Source organism: Canis lupus, chromosome 37 (assembly GCF_003254725.2).
Source record: "Canis lupus dingo isolate Sandy chromosome 37, ASM325472v2, whole genome shotgun sequence".
NCBI lineage: Eukaryota > Metazoa > Chordata > Mammalia > Carnivora > Canidae > Canis > Canis lupus.
This window is the reverse complement of record NC_064279.1, coordinates 7,856,906-7,879,390: the sequence shown is the minus strand read 5'-3', so window position 1 is coordinate 7,879,390 and position 22,485 is coordinate 7,856,906. Positions and strand designations below refer to the sequence as shown.

Here is a 22,485-nt window from a genome sequence, read left to right as displayed (position 1 = left end):
AGACCTTCCCAATTCCCTTTCAGAAATGATTAGCTGAGCTATTTAAACCCCCTCACCAATCTGAACAAAATACCTGCCTCCCTGATTCACCCAAACTTTAGTTAGGCTTCTCTACTTCTTCCAGGCCCTTGAACTTAACCCCACCCCCAGCCTGAGCTGGCAAATAGCCCCTTAAAAAATCTCTTAGGATCCCATACCCAGTCACTCACTCCCCATACTCGGTTCTTTCTAGCCTTGTTTGCTTCTTCAGGGCACAAAAAAAAAAAAAAAAAAAAAATCCTCTTTGCCTGACCTTTGAGAAGCTTACAGATTTTATGAAAGAAACACTCGCCCTATGTATTTTCAGTGGTGCCCTTCCTCATACTGCAATAATCCTTTCAAATAAGATCTCTCTTTACCTAAATCTGGATTTGTTTTTACATGACAATTTACACACCACACTTGCGTATACATTCAGAGAAGTGAGCTCATCTTGCTCTGATGTGAAATAAGACTAAGGAAATTAGATAGATATATCCCGTCTTCTCCCTAGAGTGACATGAAAAGAAGAAGAGCTTGAGTCTGAAAAACCAGAAGGGTTGTAAGAAACTAGAATGAAATACTTCGGTTATCAATTTCTTTTCCATTTATATCAAACTCACCTTAGCTAAAACTCACCATAGACAAAGACTGTGAAAGAAACAAATTTTCTCTAAAGAAAGTTTTCCTCTGGGAAAAATAAGATGTTCCAAAGCCTCACAAGTTGGAACCAAGTCCTCTGGTCTATGATGCATCTATTCATTAGGATCCTGACACTTTTGAATTATTCAAAATCATTATAAAATGCAGCTTTCATCTGGAAAAAAAAAATGTACCTCTGAGAGACACTAAATTTAGTTCCACTGGAGATAAAGTAAAGTGGTCTGTGCTTCCATAATCATGTCAACAGCCTAGCTTTTATCTCTACTAAACTCCTGGGCAGCACAGCTGGGATGCAGCCACCCAAGGCAGAAATCTGGACACCATGAACCAGCCTGCTTATTGCTGAGAAGCATTAACATTCCATCTGAACTGTCCTATACTTTGGAACAAGAGTTGTTTGAAATAATGCTTTACATTTATGACTTTTTTTTATTATTATAGACACATTAATTAAACTCCGTTTTAAAAAAATTTACTATTTTTTTCTAACACCAATGCAGCTAATATTATACATTATATAATTCTCCTTCTGTATCTTTTCAGCTTTATATTATAGATAACTCTCAAAAACCAACTTTTCAACATCCTCAGCAACTACAATTTGTCAAATAAATTTCATGGACGCACGTAAACATAGAATGTTGCTGCAGATTATTATTTTAGAAGATGGGTGATTAAATTCACTTATAATTGACAATATGACTCATGACCAGATTTGATATAATAACAAATTAGCTATGATGCTAATGAGTGTAATTAAATGAGTGAGGCAGACATTTTAGGACTCTCAAGACCAAGCTGAGGAGATGCAGCATGTCTTCATTTTGATGTATTTTATTTTCATTGTTATTTTCAGATTGTTTTGGCAATCATACTCAAGTATCAAGATACACGGCAGAGTTTTGGCATCGATGAAAAGCTAAAGACACTTTCTGCTCAAATGATAACTTCCTCATGGAAGACCTCCCTAACCTCTAATGTTAGGTCAAATCCCATCACACATTCTCATAATGCCATGCAACTTCTCCACGGCACTTATCACAGTGAAAAATTTAATATTTAGGGTGTGATCATTTATTATTGCCTCTCTCACTAGTCTGTCAGCTCCATGAGACCAGGGACCATGTTTTTTTTTTCACTAGTATATTCCCAGGTATGAACCCTAGTACCCAGTAAGAGCTTATAGTTATTTATTGAATGGATGAATGTGGTTTTACTGAAACAAAACAGACAATTACAGTTTGCTAATTTATGGATTAGAAGACTTGTTTATGCTTTGTACCTCCTTATCTATAAATGTTAAAGTCAAAATAAATTAAATCAGCATCTTGAGATGGAATAAGAAGGTCTTTATTCTAATAAGCCAAAAAATAACAAGGCTCTAGAATGTGTCTGAAACATCTTTTCAAGTATCTAATCTGGGTATAAATATATCAAACTTAGCCTATAAAATCCCAGGAATAGATGCTAAGCTTCTAAACGTATACTCTTCACTTCACAGGACCTAATAATATTTTCTTTTATGTATAAAAATGGTATTGACATATGATTACCGTTGTTTTTCTAGTACTAATCCATTCATTCTATCTCACCTGTCACCTTCTTCCCGATGATAAATGGTGTGCATTATAAGGCATCTGGTTGAGATTAAGGTGAGTCTGTGTTTTGCTAGGTTCAGTGAGACTGAACCAGTTACCACTAGAATCAGAAAACCAATGTTAGCATCATCACGATTTTGTCCTTTCCAAGTGCAGTCACCAAATATTTTCAGGATGACAAATATCATAACTACTTGCCAATATTCAAACATTATTTTTGAGCCATTTAACTGGCAAAAAAAATTTTTAATAAATTAAAAAATAAAACAAAAATTTGAAAAATTAATATAGCCTAAAGAAGATATAGACTAGGTCAATATACAACATTCCTTTCATTAGGCACACTTGACTAATAATACAAGAAATTATTTAGGTTGTTAGGTATGTTTTTTGACCAGATGGATACATAGCTAGCTGGCTAGACAGATGAACAGACAGGTATAACTTGAAGTGGCAATTAGTTACGCGGTGCTTGCTATACAATTTTCTTTTTACTAGAGAGAACTTAACCTATAGAGTTTAATAGATATATCACACATTTCCAGAGTAGGAGAACTCTGAATTATAAACTGAATTCAATTATCAGACCCTCTATAATATTTTTTTAGTATTTTCACTATAGGGCAGCCTTGCAAAATGCCAAGAAAGGATAAGAGATCATTCTGCTTGCAAAAATTTCTAACAGGAAGACAATGTTATTAAGATGGCAATACTACCAAAACCAATCTACATATTCAAAGCAATCCCTATCAAAATCCCAATGATGATTTTCTAGAAATAGAAAAACCCATCCTAAAATTCATGTGGAATCTCAAGAGACTGAATAGCCAAAACAATCTTGAAAAGGATAACAAAGCTAGAAAATTCATACTTCCTGATTTTATTTTTTTAAGGTTTTTATTTATTTATTTAAGTAATTTTTACACCCAATGTGGAGCTCGAACTCACAAACCCAAAACAAATATCACACACTCTTTCAACTGAGATAGGCAGGCACTCCTCATTCCTAATTTTAATACTTCCTACAAATTTACCATAATCAAAATAGTGTGGTATTGGCATAAACTCAGACATATAGACCAATAGAATAGAATAGAATAGATGGCCCAGAAAGAAACCCTCACATATATGATCCAATGATTTTTGACAAGGTTATCAAGACCATTCAATGGGAAAAGGATAGTTTTTGCTGCAAATGCTGTTAGAAAAACTGGATATCCACATGCAAAAGAATTAAGTTGGACATTTACCTAGCAACATATAAAAAAATTAACTCAAAATAGAAAATACCTGAATGTAAGACCTAAACTGTAAAAGTTTTAGGAAAAAACATAGGGCAAAGTTTCACACATTACATGTGGTAATGATTTCTTGTATATGACACCAAAGACATAGACAACAAAAGAAAAAATAAACAAATTATATTTCATGAAAATTTTTCAACTTTGTGCATCAAAATATAATATCTTCAAAGTAAAAAGCAACCCATAGAATGAAATAAATATTTGCAAATCATATATGTGATAAAGGATTAATGTCCTGAATATGTAGAGAATGTCTAAAATTCAAAATGAAAAAAAAAAAACAAGCAACAATTCAATTCAAAAATGGGCAAAGGACTTGAATATATATTTTTCCAAAGATACATAGATAACCAATAAGCACATGAAAAAATATTCAGCATCACTAATCATTAGAAAAATGCAAACCAAAAACACTACAATGAGATACCACCTCACACCTATTGGGAGGGGAGGCTACTATAAGAAAGGAAGAAAGGGAGAAAGGGAGAAAGGGAGAAAGGGAGAAAGGGAGAAAGAAAAGAAAAGAAAAGAAGAAAAGAAAAGAAAAGAAAAGAAAAAAGAAAGAAAGAAAGAAAGAAAGAAAGAAAGAAAGAAAGAAAGAAAGAAAGGAAAGGAAAGGAAAGGAAAGAAAGAGGAAGGAAGGAAGGAAGGAAGGAAGGAAGGAAGGAAGGAAGGAAGGAAGGAAGGAAGGAAGGAAGGAAGGAAGAAAGAAGAAATTTGAACTCTTGTGCATTTTTGGTGGGAATGTAAAATAGTACAGTCAATGTGAAAAACAGTATGATGGTTCCTCAAAAAAATTAAACACAGACTTACCATATTATCAATAATTCCCCCATTTCTAGGTCCCAAGGAATTGAAAAAATTGAAATCAGGGTCTCAAAGAGATATTTGTACATCCATGTTTATAGCAGCATTACTCACAAAAAGCTAAAACATGAAAGAGTCCAAGTGTCCATCAACAGATAAATGGATGAGGAAAATGTGGTATTTATAGGACTTCCAGGGAAAATGGCAGAGTAAGAAGAACCTAAACTCACATGTTCCCATGGATACAACTAGATGTTATTCATATCAGTGTAAATAACCGAAAAAAAGACCTAAAGACTTTCAGGACCTGGCAGGACAAACTCTCCACAGCTAAATATAGAGAAAAGCCTGCACAGAAGAGGGCAGGAAGGACAGAGATGTCATCAGGAGCTACATGGAGCCCTAGGTCTATCGACGGGGGAGGGCGGGGGAAGCCATGGGCATGGGTAGGGGAGAGAAACAGACCCACAGTGGGGAACCCACACAGGAAGACACCTATAACATTTCCCTTTCAAAGTCAGAGAGGCCAAATTTCATGAGTTCTAAGAATCAGTGGGACTTAAAACCTAGAACTTTAAAAATTAGCAGGATCATAGGGAGTTGGGAGGACAATAGAAAACTGAGTCCCTGACCTTAAAGAGACAGTACAATAAACAGCCTCACAGAGTTATAGCATAGAAGCATCACTTTGAACAATGCCTGGGGTATATGGGAGGGAGATTTGTTTACTAATCTCAGAACATGTAGTGGAAGGGGCAGGGATGTTAGGAGATCTCTCTAGGAACAAAGGAGTTAGCCCTTTCCCTCCCTCACTACACAAACTACACACACAGTCCTGTAATGGGAACCAGCATGGAGCCAACACTCCTTATCGAACTTGCTAATAGTACACCTCATCCCTGCATTCCCCTGCAGACACACCTCCTCCATTCAGGCTTCTGCTACAGGTCTCCTCCCACAAAACAGCAGCACAAACCTTACTAACACTGCCACCTTGCCCCTGTGTGTTTCTGCAGCTTTACTCCCTCAAATTTGCTTTTGGCTTGAACTCAACCAAGGCGGTGCCACAGCCTGGCATTGTGCAAACAGCCCCAACAGGGGCCAGTACCACTCCATGTGATGCCTGCCTCAGGGAGACAGAAGGATAACCACATACATCAGTGAGATTGCAGCTCCAGTACTGGGCTAGTGGCAGATATCCAGTCTTACTGCAGGCTCCACCTACCAACAAAAGATTCTAAGGCCACAACACAGGGAAAGCACTAATGCTTGGCCTGACGCAGCTTAAGCCCAAAGCAGCCCCAGACTGGCCCATTGACAACACAAGGACAAAGCTCTGTCCACAGTGGGCAAAGAGGACAATTGCAGATGACTAGACTGAAGAAAAAAGTGGCTCAGTCACAATAGCAGGATGCACACAACACACATAAAAGACAACCCTGAGGTGCCAGGTTCTGGTGAATAGGGGACACTGCAGAGTACTAAGTAAGGACTTCATAAGGCTACTACTTGCAAGAACAGGAGACATAACTGGCTTTCCTAACACAAACATACAGACAGAGAGAATTAGACAAAATGAGAAGACACAGGAATATGTCCCAAATGAAAGAACAGGACAAAATCATAGCAAGAGACTTAAGCAAAATGGAGATAAGTAATATGCCTGATAGAGAATTTAAAGTAATGTCATAAAGATACTCACTGGACTCGAAAAAAAAGTGGAGGATCTCAGTGAGACCCTCAACAAAGAGACAGAACATAAAAAAGAACCATTCAGAGATGAAGAACTCAATAACTAAAATTTAAAATGCACTAGATGGAATAAATGGACAAGAGGAGGCAGAAGAACAGATTAGTGGCCTAGAGGACAGAGAAATGGAAAGCAATCTAGATGGAAAGATGAGAGACAAAAAAATAACACAAAATGAAAATAGACTCAGGGAACTCAGCAATACCATCAAGCATAATAACATTCACATTACAGGGATCCCAGAAGGAGAAGAGAGAGAAAAGTTTGCAAAAACTTATTTAAAGAAATGATAGCTGGAAAACTCTCCAAATCTGGGAAAGGAAACAGAAATCCAGATCCAGAGCACAGTAGCCCCCAATAAAATCAACCCAAGGAGGCCCACACCAAGACATATAGTAATTAAAATGTCAAAAAGTGGTGATAAAGAGAGAATTTACAAAATAGCAAGAGAAAAGAAAACAATTACATAGATGGGAAACCCCGTAAGACTATAAGCTGATTTTTCAGCAGAAATTTTGCAAGCCAAGGACACCTGGGTGGCTCAGCAGTTGAGCGTCTGTCTTCAGCTCAGGGCATGATCCTGGGATCTGGGATCGAGTCCCACATCAGGCTCCCTGAGAGGATCCTGCTTCTCTCTCTGCCTATGTCTCTGCTTCTCTCTGTGTCTTTCATGAATAAATAAATAAATCTTAAAAAAAAAAAAGAAATTTTGCAAGCCAGAAGTAAGTGATATGATATATTCAAGTGCTAAAGGAAAAAAAAAAAAAAAAAACTGCAGCCCATAATATTCTATCCAGTAAGGCTATCATTCAGAATAGAAGCAGAGATAGTTTCCTAGACAAACAAAAGTTATAAGAATTCATGAAACTAAAGCAGACCTACAAGACATATTCAAAGTGCTAAAGGTAAAAAACCTGCAGTCCATAATACTCTATCCAGTAAGACTATCATTCAGAATATAGCAGAGATAGTTTCCTAGACAAACAAAGTAATTCATGAAAACTAAACCAGACCTACAAGAACTGTTCAAGGAGACTCTTTGAGAGGAAAGGAAAAACCATAAATAGGAGTAAGTAAGAAGCACAAAAGCAAAAAAATTAAGTAAATCTATAAAAATCAGTCAAGGGACTCATAAAATAAAAGGATGTAAAATATGACAGCATATTATAAAAACTGATGGAGAGAAGAATAAAGAATGGGTTCAAACTTAAGCAACATCAACTTAATATAGACTGCTATATGCAAAAGATGTTATACACAAACCAAATGGTAACCACAAATAAAAAACATATAGATATTTAAAAAATCAAGAAAAGAATCCATGGATATCATTAAAGAAAGCAACTAGTTGTGAGAGAGGAGACCAAGATAAGAAAGGAACAGAGAAGAACTACTAAAACAAGTAACAAAATGGCAATAAATACTAACAATAATTACTCTGAATGTAAATGGACTAAATATTCCAATCAAATGAGATATAGTGATGGAATGAGTAAAAAGCCAAAACCCATCTATAGTTGCCTACACAAGACCCATTTGAGACCCCTTTACACACATGTAGATTGAAAGTGGGGATGGAAAAACATTTATCATGCAAATGGAATGAAAGAAATCTGGGGTAGCAATACTTATATTGAACAAAATAGACTTTAAAACAAAAACTGTAACAAAAGACAAAGATGAACACTATATAATCATAAAGGGAATAATCCAACAACAAGATATAATAATTATAAATATTTCTGCACCCAACATTGGAGCACCGAAATACATAAAGCAGTTAACAACAAACATAAAGGAACTAACCAATAGTAATACAGTAACAGTAGGGCATTTTAACTGCTCACTTATATCAATTGATAGGTCATCCAAACAGAAAATCAACAAGGAAATAAGGGCTTTGAATGACCCATTGGACCAAATAGATCTAGTAGATATTTAAGAATATTCCATCCTAAAACAGCAGAATATACATTCTTTTCAAGTGCACATGGAACATTCTACAGAATAGATCACATACAGGATCATAAAACAGTTCTCAACAAATTCAAAAAGATTGAAGTCATACCATGCATCTTTTCTGATCACACACAATGATACTAGAAATCATCCACAATGATAAACTCTGTAAGAGCATAAATATACATAGGTTAAATAACATTTAGTAAAACAATAAATGGGTCAATCAAGATCAAATAGGAAATGAAAAAAATACATGGATATGAATGAAAATGAAAACACTATGGTCCAAAATCTTTGGGATGCAGCAAAGTGGTTCTAAGAGAGAAGCTTATGGCAATACAGGCCTACCTAAGAAGCAAGAAATATCTCAAATAAACAACTTAATCCTACACCTTAAAGATCTAGAAAAAGAAGAACAAATCAAACCCAAAACCAGTAAAAGGAAGGAAAAAAAATAAAGATTAGAGCAGAAATAAATGAAATAGAAGTAAAAACAACAATAGAATAGATTGATGAAACTAGGAACTGGCTCTTTAAAGAAATCAACAGAATTGATAAACATTTAGCCAAACTCAACAAAAAAGGAAAGAAAGAAAGAGAGAAAGGACTCAAATAAACAAAATCAGAAAGAAACAGGAGAAATAACAATTGATACCACAGAAATACAAAGCATTATAAGAGAATATTATGAAAATTATATGCCAACAAATTGGACAACATAGAAAAAAAATGAAAAAAATTCCTAAAAACAGATAGTGCCCCAAAACTGAATCAGGAAGAAATAGACAATTTGAACAGACCAGCAATGAAATTGAAGCAGTAATCAAAAAACTCCTAACGAAAGTCCAGGACCAGATGGCTTCACAGGTGAATTCTATGAAACATTTAAAGTCAATCAAAATCTATTCTTCTCAAACTATTCCAAAAAATAGAAGAGGAAGGATAGCTTCCAAATTCATTTTATGAGGCCAGCATTACCCTGATATCAAAACCAGGTAAAGACACTACAAAAAAAAAAAAAAAAAAAAAGACAAGAAAGAAAGAAAAGTATGGGCCAACATTTCCCATGAACATAGATACAAAAATCCTCAGAAAAATATTAGCAAGCTAAATCCAGCAATACCTTAGAAATAATCATTCACCACTATCAAGTGGGATTTATTTCTGAGATGCAAGGGTGATTCAATATTTGTAAATCAATCTCCAAAGAAGACACAAATGGCCAACAGACACATTAAAAGATACTCAACATCACTCATCATAAGGGAAATACAAATCAAAACCACAATGAGATGCTACCTCACACTTGTCAGAATGGCTGAAATCAAAAACACAGGAAACAACAAATCTTGACAGATGTAGAGGAAAAGGAACCCTTATGCACTGTTGATGGGAATGAAACAGATGCAGTCACTGTGGAAAACAGTATGGAGTTTTCTCAAAAATTAAAAATAAAAGTACCCTATTATCCAGTAATTCTGCTCCTGGGCATTTATCCAAAGAAAATGAAAATACTAATTTGAAAAATATATATATGCATCCCTATGTTTATGGCAGCATTATTTACAATAGCCAAATTATGGAAGCAGCCCAACTGTTCATTAGATAAATAGAGAAGATATTACACACACACACAAACACACACACACACTGTAATATTATTTAGCCATAAATAAGAATGAAATCTTTTTATTAACAATGGTATGAAATGGATCTAGAGAGAATAATGCTAAGCAAAATGAGTCAGAGAAAGATAAATGCCATATGATTTCACTCATACGTGGAAGAAACAAAACAAAGAAAAAGAGACAATTCAAAAAGCAGACTCTTACCTATAGAGAACAGACGGAGGGTTAGGGGGAGGTTGGTGGAGGAATGGGTGAAATAGGTAAAGGAGATTAAAGAGTACACTTTCTTGATGAGACTGAGTATAGAATAGAATAGTTGAATTACTATATTGTACACCTGAAACTAATATAATACTGTACGTTAACTATACTGGAATTAAAATAAGAAATAAAATAAAGAAAAATATAAGTAAATGTAAAACACCCAAAATGTATTTATATACAATGGAATATTATTCAGCTGTATCAAAGAAGGAATTTCTGACATGTATTACAACCCATCTGAAACTTGAGGACATTGTACTAAGTGAAATAAGCCAGTCACAAAAAAAAGACAAATACTGCATAATTCCACTTATATGAGGTACTTAGAGTAATGAAAAAAATCATAGAACCAGAAAGTAGAATGGTGGTTTTTAGGGGCCACGTTACTTTTTAATAGATCCCAAGTTTCAGTTTTACAAAATGAGAAGCGTTATGGGCATGGACGGTGGTGATGGTTGCACAACACTATGAATGTATTTAATACTATTGCACTGTATGCTTAAAAATGGTTAAGATGGTAGATTTTATGTTCTATGCATTTCAGCACAATTTTAAAAACTTCAGAAAACAAAAATTCTCGAAAGTTGGTAAGTATAGATCACCTTACTTGGAAAGAGCAATCAGGAATGGAAAATATGTCAGTAGGGAAGATTACAATGAGAGTGTATAAAGTGAGAAGAGAAACTTGGTGTAATTGGGGCTTTGTGCTGCCATAGGTTAAAAACAAAACAAAGGAAGTGGAATAAGACATAAAACAGAAGGTATATAAGTAGAAAGATTACACTATTGACAGGTTTAGTGACAAAAGGATCAGTGTAGTTTAAGCAACGTAATGTAGTTAAGCACAGAAAAAGATTGAAAATAACATAATGATGAAAATGTGAAGACCTAGAAGGACTCTAGCTATCATAAAATCTGATCTCATCTTTAGGTGAAAAACATAATCTAATTTTTAAAAAATTATACTAGTTGCAGATTTTTAGACTCATATCCAACTTCCTATAGGTCTAAACTCTTAGATAGTTAATTCTATAATAAAATAGATAGGAGCTCACAGCCCAAAATTTTGTTACTTTATACATATCACTAGAAAATACTTTCTTTAGACTTACCAGAATTAAAAACTGTGTGTGTGTGTCTGTGTGTGTATAGTCTCTTCATTCAGAATTAAGTTTTGTTTAAAACCCTTTGAAAGTTCACTTCTCAGGATTGGTGACTTAAAGGCTCTTCATTTTTGCCTGTCAGTTTCCTTTCTTCTCAGTAAAAGCCTGAGGAATTTGCCTATAGGGACTTAACCTCTCATTTCTAAATCATCTCAGGTTGTTACTATTCAAAGAAAGAAGATTCCAAGACTTCGCTCTAACCGCTTAAGTGATCAAGGGTAGACTGAGCATCTAAGAGGTAGAATTGAGGGTGTGGAGGAGTGGGCTGAGGAAGGAATATGAAAAGGAGTATGGCCTTTACAAAGCTCTTGCTGCAGGCACAGCTCTGAAACTTCCTCTACCTCATCAAGTTGTGGAGGCTGGCAACATCTAGACTGAAAGCCAGTGAACAGTGCAGCTGTCCAAGAGAAACAGGAGGAGGTTGGCTGGGTTCTCAGGGTGGGTCCAGGGTTGAGCCCTCTGCTTTGGTATTTTTGTTATTTTGTTTTGCTTTCCTAATCTCAATGGTATCTGTCCAAGGGCTCAATTACATCCAATGGCTCGAGAGTGATCGGGCCCTGGGGAGCTGATTCACACTGTTCAAGCTCACAGAAGACGCATTGGTAAAAAAGGAAGTTAACTGACTCATTTACAAAGAGAAATGTGACTTCCCAGCAGATAGGACTAGTTATGTCACTCTGTCGATCCATTCTATCTCCACCAGAAATCATACTTGGGGAGCTAAGTTGAGAAGAGTTGCTTGGTGAATGTACCAGAACAAGAATAGTTGGTCCAAAGCTGCATTCTTTCAATGTACCTTTCTGCGCTGTAGGAATACACTGCCAAGGTGTTGGAATTCTTATGTTATCTGAACACTTACTCCTATAAGATAATAAATACAAACACTTAGTATAATGCTTGATACAGAGAAAGCCCTCAGTTAATATATTATACTGCTATCAATATTCTGACAGTATGGCATAGTTGGCTGACAGCATGGGCTCTGGATTTAGATCCTTGCCCTATCGCTCAATACCCATCTGCCAATGCGAATGTTATTTAACGTCTCAGTCTCAGTTCTCTTATCTATAAAATGGGTGTAGTAACAGCAGCTTTACAGGGTTACCCTGAAAATTACTTAAGATGTATGAAAATCACTTAGCTGTTTATTGTAAGCGGTGAATGCTAATTATTAATCATTAAAATCACAATTATATAGCACTTTTTATATGCTGGACATCACTTTATAAATACTTAATTAATCCTCACATAACCCTATGAGATGGGTGTAATTTAGGAACCTCACTGTAGTCACCGAAATCTGTTCCCTTTCCTTAAGGAAGTATACACCTGCCCCACTCCATTGAAGTCAGCTTTGACCATGTGACTTGCCCTGGCCACTCAAATGTAAATAGAAGGAACCCATGACACTACTTGGCAGAAATATCTAAAACCAATTTGTGTTTCCCTACCTCTAGGGCTGTAGTATCATTAGACAGAGCTTCTATTAGCCTGAACTTCTAAGCGATACTCACTGTGTATGTCTTGTGATGGACATACAGTGCAGGCAAGAAATAAGCTATTGTTTCAAGCCACTGATGTTGTCATTGCTTTTTATCTCCACAGCACAATCTATCACAATTGACTCAGAAGCATAGAGGCAAAAGGAGATTTTTCCAAGGTCACACTGCTAGAAACTCTGGCTTCAGAGTCTATAGTCTTAATCTCTTTGCTTTATGTTTCTTAACAATTCATAGTAATATCAATACGAAGAATAATTTATGATTAATACATTCTTGTCATTGGGGGTCTGTTTCTTCAGACTTCATAAATTGCCATTCTTTTCTGAAAGAGTTGCCTCAGGAAAAAAACTAGCCTTTCTTCAGCTTCTACTACAAGAGCCAGCAGCTGCTAGAAACACCATTAGAGAAGTTTTCAATAGACAACATAGAGGACACTGAATGTGTTTCTTCTTTATACAACCTCAGAGCAGCCTCCAAGGGCACAGTTACTATGGCTGCCAGAAGATCCTGGGTTTTTTTTTTTTTAAGATTTTATTTATTTATTCATGAAAGACAGACAGAGAGAGGCAGAGACACAGGCAGAGGGAGAAGCAGGCTCCATGCAGGGAGCCTAACGTGGGACTTGATCCCGGGTTTCCAGGATCTCGCCTTGGGCCGAAGGCAGTGCTAAACCGCTGAGCCACCTGGGCTGCCCTGGAAGATCTTGATTTGATACACACACACACACACACACACACAGAATCACAAAGAATGATTTAAAATACCCATGGTCATTCAGGTGAAGATGACCCCATTCTTGCTGTCATTCAATCTCTCAGAGATGGATGCCTCTCCTCATACTTCTTTTCTAATAAAACATCATCTTGTTTCCCTTCTGTCTCTCAACAATGAGCAAAGACTTCAAGAGGGTTTGCAGGCTCTGGTAGAAAGCTTATTACCACACTGACATCCATTTAATTTCCCTTATGCAGCAAGATTCCCCAGGGATGTGAGAGCCTGAAATTTAGGGACTAAATAAGAGAATCTGCCTGCATTAGAAACTTAAGTACTCAAGAAGTGAAAAGCTTCAGCCTCTGCTCTTCCCAAGGAAAATGAAAATGTTGCCAAGATAAAAGCAGAGGAAGCAAAGGCTTAAACAGTAATAAAAAGCCAAAAATTTAGGCAGAAAAATATTAGTCATATCTACAAACAAACCTGTTTTTTTATGGCATTACCTGGAATGCATTAAATTATAAGCTAGAAATCTATCTAGGGAAAGTATAAATACATATCAATTAATAGAAGTGCTCATTGAGAAAGTAATTATTCATTCATAACTTATTTAATACATGTCATTCAACTAGTAATCAATGAAATTTATGAATAAATAAGAAGCTAACCACGTCCTAATTTTTTATTCCTTTTTAAGCTCTAGTGACCACCTACCTTCATAACTTTTCCTTTACAATAAAATGTTTACTAGTTATACTTTTTTCAATATTAGTTTTTATATATCTCTACTTGACGCATCTCCAGCCTACTAAAATTGATTTTTTTGTCAAACTTTAAAAAATGTAAAAATAATGGAATTTCATTCTTTAAAATAGCCAACAGGCCAAGTTAGAAAAATATATATTGGGAAAACTCACTAAAAATGCTACTCGTGGGTTCTTTCTAATTTCAGTTTTGTAGATGTAACCGCCTTACAATGAGGTTCTTTTTATACTTGAGAAGTCAAGTCACCCTGGATGGAATCCATGGCTGTAAATGAATTCCACTTCATAACACATTATGTTTTATCAGTGATAATGGTATAAATTCATATCTCCCCTCCAAAAGATCTTCAAAACTCTGAGTGAAACACCTCCAAAATTAATAACAATTTACTACAATAGGTTAACTAAGCAAGTGAAGTTGTAGCATCTCTTTCTAGAAGACTTAAAGAACAGGCAAATTTCCCATTGTAAGATTTTAATATTATGTTAGTAACCAAATAAAACTCATTTCTGAAAGACAGCATGAAGAAAAGACAGATGGAAGGAACCCTTAATGTGTGAGGGTAGGATGAGAAGGAGCTATCTTGGTCCAATGATTATCTGGAAAATATACTGAAAACTGAGTCATTGAGACTTGTATCATCATACCACCTCAAATAAACACAATGGCTATTTAAGGAGTTTGATTTTGTTCTCAGCAATGAAAGAGAAAGGAAGGTTTAGGAGGAGCATGTTATAGTTGGCTATTGGCATATTATAGTGTGGGGAAATGCAAAAGATCTGCTAAGCAAGTTCCTCCTATGGACCCATGTACGGTGCTAAAATATGAATGGAAGGAAAAAAAAAAAGAAAACCATGGATGAGAGCTTCCAGGATCATCTTGATTTCAGCCTTCTTGCTGGATCCAAGGTCCTCATTTCTGGCTTGGAAAATTTGGACACTAAGTTTAATTCATATTCATTATATTATAGAGCTATTCATCTTGGTCTCTGCAATTTTTTCTATAGTTTCCCTGTCATTTATTACCAGATCGATGTAATACTGAATTGCAGGAAACAAACTAAAGAATTTATATTTTAGTCTCAGTTCAATTTGCTTTAAAGCTAGTGCCCCTTCCCACCACTCCTTGCTCCCCATCTACTTCCTTAGGAGCACATTTGTCATTATTTTCTAGCTTCTCCCTCACTTGTTGGAAAGTACATTGGAATGAAATATGTTTAGTTACATGAACCCACACACTCAACCAATATTAATCAATCCCCACTCCTTCCCTAGATAGTGGAGAATACTTACATAAATTGTATGTAAGGAAACCTTTTCAGTTGGCAATGTACAATATTATAGTGAGCCCTGCCATATTTTACTAATGCAGTGATTATGTATTACAAGTTTGCTTATACTCATTCAACCAGTTGTAAGCAATGTCAATTGAATCTAGGAAACTTAAGAAAATGAGCATTTACTGAAAGATGTTAGGAGCTTGGAAAATGAACAGGAAGGCTGGAGAATAAAGCGAGAACTAAGAGCTTCGCATTCAAGATACAAGATATAAAGGGAGGTCTCAGAGAGGCACCATGAGACTACACAGTCTCCAAAGGAGCCCAGCCTCTGTCCCTCGGCTAAAAATTAAAATTCCAGGGGCATCATGGTGGCTTAGTCAGTTAAGTGTCTGACTCTTGATTCTGGATCAGGTCATTCATGATCTGAGGCAGGCTCTGAACTGGGCATGAAGCCTGCTTGGGATTCTCTCTCCCTCCCCCTCTGTCCCTGTATTCTCTCTCTCTAAAAAAAAAAAAAGAGAGAAAAAGAAAAAAAAAGCAAGAAAGAAAAGAAAAAAAAATCCAAGACGTTCATTTGTTCAGCAATTGTGGAAAGAGCACCTCATTAACAAGCCCACAAAATGTAATAAGGGAAAGGAAATATTAAAATTTTTGGAAAAATTCACTATTCTTGTTTAAGCTCCTAGCACTCAAGCTAAAATACCAGCAGCTAGTACATGAGCTATAATAGTAGAATACTGGTCATGTTTCAAAAAGTCTGTCTTAGAATGATGTGTACAGCATTTGCTCAGCCCCATCTACCAATCTGCCTCTGTCACTAAATCAAACAAACGTAGAAACAAACCTCAGAAAACACTGAATGGGCTTAAGTCACAGGTTAATAAAGAAACAAGAAATTATATCTCAATATAAAAATTAATTAAGTTCAAATTTTTTTAAAATAAAATAAGAAACAACAACAACAACAAACTTGTTCCTCCAATGGTCATCCTCACCTGGCAAAAGTAATAGCGTATACGTGTGTCTATATATAGTGTCTAGTTCTATGCACTCTGACTTAGATATTTTGTATGTATTACCTCATTTGATTCTCACCAAACCCAGGGAATTAATATCATTGTCACACTAATGTTATTGTCAACCCTCAGAGGGATTATATAACTTGGCTAAAGCCTCAGAGCTCTCTGGCAATCTGCACAAAGAATCTGCTGCACCCCTGATCAAGGCTGCCTAGACTCAGTCACATGGATTGAGTTTTATAGGAGGCAAGAGGACAGTATAGTGTAGAAACATGGGCATGAGTTAAAAATCTCAGCTTTGCCATTTACTAGCTGATGGCAAGAAACTTAAACCTGGCTAAGCCTCAATTTCCTCATCTGTGAGATGGAGAGAGTCATACCAGGGTCAGCAGGAGTCACTGCAAGGTCAGTCGGTTATCACAAAGAGGAAAGGGAAAATGTATATAAACTACGCAGCCATGTGTGCTTGTCACATATTAAGTACTGAATAACTGATGGCTATTATTAGTTATAGATCTGTCTCCCTTTGCAGACTAGTCCTAGAGGCCCAAGTATTCCTCTTTTATTATTTGTAACCATAGCACCTTTCTCAGTGATTGGCATATTCCAAACTCACATGAGTATCCGCTGACCAGAAAGTGTTTGGTATCAGCATTCACGCTGCCATGTTTACTCCGACATTATAAAATAAGCTCACCTTACATTAATGCTATAGGTCTTCCCTGCTCATTAAGCAAATGATGCCTATTTCCCACTACCCCATTCCTTGCCCCCAGACTGTTAATTCATGAGGTCAGGGACTATACTTCTTTTGTTCTCCGTGAATCCTCAATGCAGAGCACAGAGCCCAGTACATAGGGGAGGTTAACAAATATTTCTGAACTGAATTTTTAATAAACATTTATATCTTTCAGTTCACCTAGCACTTTCACATAAACGTATTTTTCAACAGAGTAAGTTAAATACATGTCTTTGGCGCCAGGCTGCCTGGGTTCAAACCCCACCTCCATCATTTACTAGTAGTGCGGTCTTGAGTAATATACCTACAATTTTTGTTTTTGTTTTTGTTTTTAAGATTTTATTTATTTATTCATGAGAGACACACAGGGAGAGAAAGAGAGAGAGAGAGAAAGAGAGAGGCAGAGACACAGACAGAGGGAGAAACAGACTCCATGCAGGGAGCCCGACATGGTACTCGATCCTGGGTCTCCAGGATCACGCCCTGGGCTAAAGGTGGTGCTAAACCGCTGCGCCACCTGGGCTGCCCTATACCTACATTTTTAATGCCTCAGTTTTTTCACATATAAAATGAGAATAATAATAGTATTGGGGGGGGGGGCACCTGGGTGGCTCAGTTCATTAAGTGTCTACCTTCGGCTCAGGTCATCATCCCAGGGTCTTGGGATCAAGCCCTGTATTGGGTTACCCTGCTCAGCAGGGAGTCTGCTTCTCCTTCTCCCTCTGTCCTTCCCCTCACTCATGTGCAGGAGCATGTGCTCAAATAAATAAAATCCTTAAAATATAATAATAACAGTATTGAATTGTTATCTGTCTTATAATGTTAATTTATACAAAGATTGTAAAACAGTATGTGGCACATAGTAGGTGCTCTTTAAACATTAGCAATGATTAATTTTGTTTATGGCTGTTTTCTTCCCAACACACTGTCAGGAATAAATTACTCCAACTGCCTAAATCATCGTTCCTTTCACATAAGAAAATATGAAAAGTGGCATCTTTACTTCAAAATCCTAAAATTAAATTTCAGCAGAGCAAATCATAATCTCAAGAAACTGACTTCCAAAGCTACTTGCAAAAATAAATGTATTTTTAGAGACTGCTCTTAAAATAAAATAATCCGAAATGGCTCCAGATATTCTGTAGTCTAAAGCTCTTCCAAATCACTTGTGCTGGATTCTTTTCCCACAACATTTGGCATTATTCTTTTCACAAACAAGAACAGCTATATTGACTTGAGCAGAAGCATTCATGTGAGTAAAAACACCGGGTGGTAGAATTAGGTCGCCCTGTCCTCTGCCTCTACCACAAACCTCATTTGCCCTATTATGGTGAAAAGTATGTCAATCTCCCCATCACTTAGAGCATGAACCTGGTGATTAGGCCACATATTACTTCAAAATTCCAATCACTGCATTTAACCACTGATGCCTCTCTGCACATTGGAGAGATGAGCAGGAGAAAAATAAAGGTAAAGAGGGTACCTGGGAATTTCATTTACCTTCAGTACTGTAATGTTCCAAGCAAAGCTCTCAGTTGCCTTGTTGAGTTTTCTTCCTTTCAAGCCTTCTTTTGCCCCTAGATTATGAAGTTCCTCATGGAATTCCATCCCTTTTAAAAAAGAACATACCAGAATTCTTTGTATAAGTTTCATAAAAATAGGCATTTTATTATGAAAAATTCCCCATTCCTGTCCTTCTCTCATAATTTTGAAATCCCTGACTCAAATGCTCCCTTACATCTTATTCATCCCCACCAATGGTTATCCTTAGGGGCAAACTAACAATAATCAATTCATTAGATCAAATTACATTTTAAACAGCCAGGAGCTATAGATAAAGACATAAACCTCCTTTTTAGGAGGTTAAGAACCAAATTCTTCTGATAGCTTACATGTGTCTTGTTTGTCTTCTACCTGGGTTGTTTTTTTTTTTAAGATTTTATTTATTTATTCATGAGAGACACAGAGAGCGGCAGAGACAAAGGCAGAGGGAGAAGCAGGCTCCCTATGGGGAGCCCGATGTGGGACTCAATCCCAAACTCCAGGATCACACCCTGAGCCAAAGGCAGACGCTCAACCACTGAGCCACCCAGGTGTCCCTCTACCAGGTGTTTTGGTTTTTTTTGTTTTGTTTTTGTTTTTTTTTTATTTATGATAGTCACAGAGAGAGAGAGAGGCAGAGACAGAAGCAGGCTCCATGCACCGGGAGCCCGATGTGGGATTTGATCCCGGGTCTCCAGGATCGCGCCCTGGGCCAAAGGCAGGCGCTAAACCGCTGCGCCACCCAGGGATCCCTCTACCAGGTTTTTATGTGAAATGGTGTAATGTGTGACAATGTGTGACAGGTAACTATATGTGATAGATGCACTTATTTTACTTTTACACATAAACCATCAATATGACTTGACAGTAGACCCTGGAGTCCATATGGATAACAATGTTAATCAATAAATGTTGGGTAAAAATAAAAAGATGTTTTATAAATGTGTTCCTGGAAACACCTAAGTACTTCAGATTTGGTAATGGCCTTAAAGTTATTTTTAGCTGAACCATTTCTAAATCTTGAATACTATAAAAAAATGTCATCATCCTCAGATAGGAATCACACTTTCTTCTGGATAGTTTATGACATCTTTGGAAAGCTATGAGTGATATCAAGCCAAAGTCTCTCTCCCTGGAACCTTTACCCCTTCATGCTAGCTAGACCCAGACCAGCTAGTCTAATCCTCTTTCCACTGTACAGCCCTTTAGCATTTGAAGAAAGATATTAGATAAATTCCACCAGAGTCTTTTCTCCAGATTAAAGATTCTAGCATGTTTCAGCTTTACTAACAATGTCTCTCCTTTAAAGATGACATCCAGGCAAAGCCTCTACATTGCATAGTTTACTGGAGTTGAGCTTGTCGGGATCTGCATCCAGGAACACCATACTCACATTAGGCTTGAAGCAGCCCACACAGGGTGGGGATTTACCACCACCCTCCTTGTCTAGTTACTTTACTTTTATTAATGCAGCTAAAAGCCACATTAACCTTTCTGGTGGTGTTAGTATAACAAATATAGCACATGGTAAGAGCATGATTTTGGGGTTGGGCTTACACTCTGGCTCCACTACTTACTAGCTACATAAGCATGAGCAAGACCTTGAAACTCTGCAATCCAGTTTCCTTACTAGTGAAATGGTGATAAAAAGAGTGTGTCCCCTCAAAGGACTGTGGTAAAGATTAAATGAGTCAACACATATAAAGCTTTTAAAGTAGTGTCTGGCATAGAAGAGCATTATATAAGTATGTGGTATTATTTTTGTGCTTTCTGTCAACAGAAACATTTAAGCCTGTGGACCAGTCAGTGAAGAGCACCATTTTTAAAGTCTAGTTTGGGATCAAAGGTCAGCTCTACCCTGTGTTGATATGGGATCTCAAGTGATTCACTCAATCTCTCAGAATTTCAGATGGCTCATCTGTAAATTGGATACAATGGTGATTACCTTGCAGCGTTAAGAGGACTAAGTAACAGTATGTGTGCACAGAATATTATGTGCAAATATATAAAGCAATTGTCACTATTGTCATCTTCCTCATCATAATCATTGTGCATAGGAATCCAGGAGAATATAAATCCAAGAAATATTAAAGTACAGAGCATGGATGAAGGTAATATAAATAAATATAAAGATGGGTCATAGCTATGTGACCCATCCCATCCTTAAAGAAAGAACAAATCTAAAATAATGACTAATAAATGAGGCAAAAGCCTAGGACATTAATAGGATTATGGCTCGAATTATAAAAATGAGGGGTCCTAAAGGGACAATGTATAGTAAAAGGTTTTGACAGACTTGCAAACTACAAAAGTAGATTCAGAACCCTTCACCTCTCTAAACATTGTTAGACACTACCCCCTATATACATACAACCCACCTATTGTCACCTCAATTTCTTCTGTACTAAACAAAGACTTACATTCACTTCAAAAGTATTAACTATGGCATAAAATATTTGAATTTTAAGAGTAACAACAGAAACTTTAAAAACTACCAAAAATTATCATTAAGTTTCTAAAGAAAAGGGGGCAAAGCATGGGGATTACCTGATTTCTGACACTGCACAATCTTTTCCTGGACTGTATCTGCCATTTCTATGAGAAATCGGCTCTCTTGAATCATCTGTCACAAAATAAACAAAACATAAAAAAAGGTGGTTGTTAGAAGTCCTTAAACTGGCCCATTGGAAGGACAGCATACAGAGATACACCTAATGCTACCAATAATGGGGAGCCATGGTCTTAACCACAAGAGATAGGAGATGGAAAGATAACTGGGGTCTGTCCCAACCTCCATCCATTCTAGCTAGACTAACGTTAGAGTCACCTACCTTATAATTACTTCAGTCATGTGACACACTTGGCACACCATGAATGCCAAATAACTGTTAAATAAATGTATACACATTCATTAAGTCCCGGATCACATTTATGAACACCTCTTTTCTACTCTCTCACTCCAAAAGTTACTGCAATACCAAGGCAAATGGTACTGGAATAATAGCAACAAGAATCAGAATAGGGAATCACCTAGTGATGACCTAAAGGACAACTGAACACATCAGTGAAGTTAGAAGCTTGCATTTGGGTGGCCATTAATTTGGCCATTAATCCTCCCTTTAAAAAGCTGGTGGAGGTCTGGTTCTCCCTCTAAAAGGGCTCCTGCTCCATTGGCAAGAATGAGGAATGGGTCAGATTTCAGAGCCACCAATTTAACAGAAATTGTAGGCAATAACACTGAAATGGTGATCTCTGCTCTTTACCTTTGGGTAGAAAACAAAGGTGTCCAAGAAATAATTAATAGACTAAATGAAATAGGGGAAATAAGACAACTGCTGGCAAGCTGGAGAAAAGAAAAATCTGTATGTGAAGAAGAGGGAAGATGATAATTGGTAAAGAAGTTGTAATCAGGATGACAAGGGATTGTGGCTCTCTTGAAGTGCCTGAAGAAGAGCAACCATTAGACAAACTAATACTTCTTGAATTCCCAGCCACTCTTCTATTCCCAATAAGTGTTGCCCCATTCCATCTGGCTGTTCTGTTCTGTCTGTCTGAATATTCTGAAAGGAGTTCAAGGCAGAATCCAAAGTGGATATAAAGGTCTTGGGTAAGACATTTTTCGTAATTAAATGCTATCAAACAGATTGTAGTCTTGTACAATCACTGAAAAATATTGAGTGGTTTATGGTTACAAATTTTTAAATGGAAAAGAGTATTGAATCACAAATTTTTTAATGCCTAACAACTCCATAGAAGTAAAATCATATTATT

At 36.6% G+C, this 22,485-nt stretch overlaps 1 protein-coding gene across 2 annotated transcripts in view; it reads right to left on the bottom strand.

Annotated features, from left to right (window-relative positions):
- Positions 1-22,485, bottom strand: part of PLCL1 (phospholipase C like 1 (inactive)) — a 327,967-nt gene that overhangs the window by 29,842 nt on the left and 275,640 nt on the right. For both annotated transcript variants that reach the window (XM_025442016.3, XM_025442017.3), the window contains exons 4-5: positions 21,262-21,337; positions 18,673-18,782 (exon numbers count right to left, since the gene is read on the bottom strand). In XM_025442016.3, the coding sequence (XP_025297801.1) occupies positions 18,673-18,782; positions 21,262-21,337 (186 nt within the window). The remainder of the gene's footprint in view (positions 1-18,672; positions 18,783-21,261; positions 21,338-22,485) is intronic.